Source organism: Aquarana catesbeiana, linkage group LG03, assembly GCF_042186555.1.
Source record: "Aquarana catesbeiana isolate 2022-GZ linkage group LG03, ASM4218655v1, whole genome shotgun sequence".
Lineage (NCBI taxonomy): Eukaryota > Metazoa > Chordata > Amphibia > Anura > Ranidae > Aquarana > Aquarana catesbeiana.
Window position 1 is genome coordinate 695250169 of NC_133326.1, and position 4431 is coordinate 695254599.

Here is a 4431-nt window from a genome sequence, read left to right on the forward strand (position 1 = left end):
CCCTTTGCTTGGTACAGGCAGAAGCCGTGTAAATTTGTTGATAAAAAGGAGAAATATATTTTGGAGTAGAATCTTTGGTGAAGTGTGTTTCTTGGAGGCATACTATGTGAGTCTTCTTGTTATGGAAAGTACGGAAGGCTTTGGTCCTTTTTTGAGGGACATTTATTCCCTGAACATTCAGGGAAAGTATATTCAGTGGTGCCATGGCAATAGATCAAATAGTTTTGACTTACTTTTTGTTATGCAGAGCTGACTGCGCAGATCAACCTGTGTGGACTGAAGAGATGAATAGATAGAAAAGAAACCAGTGAATTCTGGAGTAAAGAGTAAACAAAAAACATATGAGATTAGATGATACATTGTATAAATTATTTTTTGCAAGTAATCACAATTTACCCGTGAAAGAGAATAAATATCTCTCTCAGGGGAATAAGTGCCTTCGTCACACTCCCACATAATATGGTTGGGAGAATGAGGAGGGCTAATGGGGGTACATGGATCTTCCGCTTACAGGAGAGAAGTGCTATGTCAAAAGACATCAAAATGATGTTTCATTAATTGGAGTGCAGAATATAGTTTTTGTTGAAATTATTTATTCCAGGGTGGTTGTATATGGTTAGTCTTGCCCTAGGCTAAATAATTCAGTTAGAAAGGTACTGTTAATAACTTTGGTATTGATGAAGATAGTTTGAATTATTTTGGGATTTTAACCCTTTTAGAGTAAACAATTACATATTTTATTCATATGTAACTGTTTAGATATGTTAACTCATAAAATTGAGGTTGTATTGCTTCAGATTAGAATAAACAAAAACATAATTCTAGGAACTAGTTAGGTAATAATATATTTTTTTTAAGAAAAGAAAGAAAAAGCTTCCATTACTTCTGGATTATTGAACATATTTGTCCTAAAAAGTAATAAATCTATTGTTATTACCTGATAATATATAACTGAACAAGAATTTCCTTATTTCACTTATATATTCTAAGGCTATATGAATCAGAAGTAATAAGAAATATAACTGGAATGTAACATGATCCCACACAGTGTGTGACTATCAGAATGCAGTTACATTCAGTTATAAATACAGGTTTTTTTATAGAGAACCATCTCTTAGTATAATAAATGAAGAGATATCAGGAATTAGGATGTCAGTCCATTGAATCTTCTTGGTCCATGGATGATGTGGCATAACGGTCTCTTTTGTGAGAATGATGATTCCCATTTTGTTCTGAAATTTTCTGGGTGCTGCCTGAAGGTGAAGATGATGCCATTCTTCTGCGTGTGGGAGTGTTGCTGCTTGTGGGTTCTGTCAGATTTAATTTTAAAAGGGTTTGTTGTAGTTCATCTGCTGATCTGCTTCTGTAAATTGTACCTTGGTAGTTAAATCTGACTGAAAAGGGGAAGCCCCATTGATACATAATGTTGTGGCGTTGCAGTTCCATTAGTTGGGGTTTCATGGTTCGTCTTTTAGTAATAGTAAGTTGGGATAGGTCAGCAAAAATTTGATAATTGTGTCCTTGAAAATTAAGTTCCTTTTTTTCTCTTGCAGCAATTAGTATTTGTTCTTTCGTTCTGTAATAATGAAATTTTGTGATTATATCACGTGGGGGTCCATCTTTCTTTTTGGCTGTGAGGGCTCTGTGTACTCTGTCCAGTTCTAAACGTTCAATAGGGATATCTGGCTTTAGTTCTTGTAATAGAGCAGTAATAGTAGATTGCAGGTCTGTCACAGTTTCAGGTATTCCCCTTATGCGCAAGTTTGAACGTCTGGCTCTATTTTCGTAATCTTCGAGCTTAGTTTGAAGTATTAAATTCTCTTTTTTTAATTGTTCCAATTCTGTTATATTTTCTTGGGTTGTAATTTTAATTTCATCCATTTTTTATTTCTAAGGCTGCGGTGCGGTTTCCCAGCTCTCTTATTTCTTTGGTTAGGCTTTTTGTTATTTGGTCTGAGGTTTGTTTTAAAGCCTTATGAAGCATCTTTTCAAATTGTAATAATATTACTGGGGATACTGAGGAGGCTTGTGGAGAAGTTTGTGAGAGGATTTGTTCTGTATCTGACTCAAATGGAGAGTCTTGCTGTGACATCTTCTGTCTGTGAGAGCTCCCTGATGCTGTATCTTGTGAGGTGACTGGAGCTGCCTTAGTTGCAGTGAATGCCTGTGAGCTCTTTGTGAGGTGATTTTTATTTCTGCCACGGTTTCCTCCCAGTACCATATTTCCTGCCCAAACTTTCACAGTTTGTTCCCTGGGGCAAAAAGGTTCAAATGGATACCTTTTGAGCCTGCAGGCTCCGCTTTGTCCTTCTCTTCTCTCCTCAGCGGTGTGGAGCTCTAACAATGCATGTCTGCTCCGCTAGGCTCCGCCTCCTGTCACCCTATCTCCCTTGTTTTCAATACTGGATCAGTTGTGAGTGGCTAAAGTGAGCACCTCTTTGCTTTCATAGTAGTGGAACCTTACCAATATGTCACACAGTCTGGTCCCCGCAGGGGGTTTGGGGGCCAAGGACCTATGGGCCCGGTCAAGGCGCCAGTCTATGTCCACGATGTCAGGTGCCAGGATGTTGAATAGGCCCAGGAGGTAGGGCCTGATATTATTGTCAACCACTTGTTCCAGGACGCCACGGATTCTGAGGTTTTAGCGCCGATCCCTGTTCTCCAGGTCCTCTTGCTGGAGCTGGGATACAGAATTTTTAAGGAAGGCATTCTCCTCTTCTAGAGCCTGAACATAGTGCAATATTTCATGAAACTTCGTTTCCAAGGTAGCTGTGCACTCACCCAGTAGGTCTATCTCACCCCTAAGTTCTCTGGAGATCTTCCATCTCCTGGGCAATGCACCTGGTGAGTTGTTGGGCCAGAGCCTGGAGTTTAAGATCCAGCATCTCAGGTGGTAATACAGGCTGAGGAGAAGGGGGGATATGTGGAGGGAGAGCCTTCTGAGAACCATCCTCCGCCATCAGGGTACTGATGTATTCTTCCGGGTCTCCTTGTGAAATTGAGACCGGGGATTGGGGCCTAGTCAGATAGCGATTCTTAGTGGAGGAGGGCCACTGTGTTTGTGTGGCTCAGTAGTAGGATCGCTGGTCCCTAATTTTTCCCATGTAGTGCTAGGAGGTCTGAGGAGTCGTGATAGCTTACCCCCATTGCAATTGGCTGCTGTTGAAGCTGTGCAGGAGCTGCGGATCACAGAGCGGGACCGGAGCTCACGGATCATGTGTCCGCCATCTTGAAAAGCCACACATGCGCCAAACACATTTGCATTTCTAATTTAAAAAAATAATTTTATTTTTTCAGAAGCTTTTTTAAAATCCTTGTTCCTGAATGTGTATATGATTGGATTAAGCAATGGAGTCATTAGAGTGTAAAAGAGAGAGAGGACCTTGTTCAGAATATCTAGTTGTCCTTTTGTTGGAAACAAATACACAGCGAATAGAGTCCCGTAAAAGATGCACACTACGGTCAAGTGAGAGCTACAGGTGGTGAAGGCTTTTTGTCTTCCTGTAATTGATTTAATTTTGAGGATAGTTAAAACAATATAGATATATGATATAACAATTAACATAAAAGGTGCTACGATACCAATGAAACCTACTACATAGGTCTGATTATGGATCCATGAAGTATCGGAGCAGGAAAGCTCAAGTATAGGTTCATAGTCACAGAAGAAGTGATGAATGATGTTTGGGTTACAGTAGTATAAACTGCACAAAGATATGGAATCAATCAATGTAATTTTGAAGCTCAGTATCCATATGATAATCACTGATTTTATGCAAATTGACTGGTTCATTATAGAGTTGTAATGCAGGGGCTTACAGATGGCCAAATACCTGTCATAGGACATCATAGTCAGTAGAAAACACTCTGAGACTTCAGCATGTGCAAAGAAGGAGAACTGGATGATACATCCAGCAAGAGACATGGTACATCCATCACGTAAGATGATATAAAGAAAGTTAGGAAGAATATCTGTGGACAGAATTATATCAAGCAATGATAGTTGGGTGATGAAGAGGTACATGGGAGACTGAAGTGTTTTACTCAGATGATATCAAATCACAATGAAAAGATTTCCAGAAATAGTAACACAATATATGAAAAACAGAACCAAGAAAAATGGAATTTGTATGCTTTTTATATTGGGGAAACCTGTTAGTACAATATAGGTGATGTTATTGTGATAGCCGACCTGCTAAGATAAAAATGCATAATAGTTTAGATGGTAAGCATAGGGAAATCTACTATGCATGGCAAAACAAAAATATTTAGTCTGACATTTATCCATTTAATTTTGTTAGGATCCTTCTTCAATATGTTACTATCCAGCTGAGTTTTGGCTGGTTGGCTGGGCTTTTGTACTATACTCAAGACCCCATAATGAGCCTTTGGGTTTGACAGGTCTGTCTACTGCCCCATTGCCCTCACCAA

At 39.3% G+C, this 4431-nt stretch overlaps 1 protein-coding gene across 1 annotated transcript; it reads right to left on the reverse strand.

Annotated features, from left to right (window-relative positions):
- Positions 1-3271: 3271 nt before the first annotated feature.
- Positions 3272-4024, reverse strand: LOC141134253 (olfactory receptor 5G25-like). The gene has a single exon (XM_073623830.1). The coding sequence runs from the start codon at positions 4022-4024 to the stop codon at positions 3272-3274; it is 753 nt and encodes a 250-aa protein (XP_073479931.1).
- Positions 4025-4431: the final 407 nt, after the last annotated feature.

What these genes read in the sequence shown, in the direction of transcription:
- LOC141134253 (XM_073623830.1), bottom strand. Translation starts at nt 4,024, where the DNA reads ATGTACCTCTTCATCACCCAACTATCATTGCTTGATATAATTCTGTCC.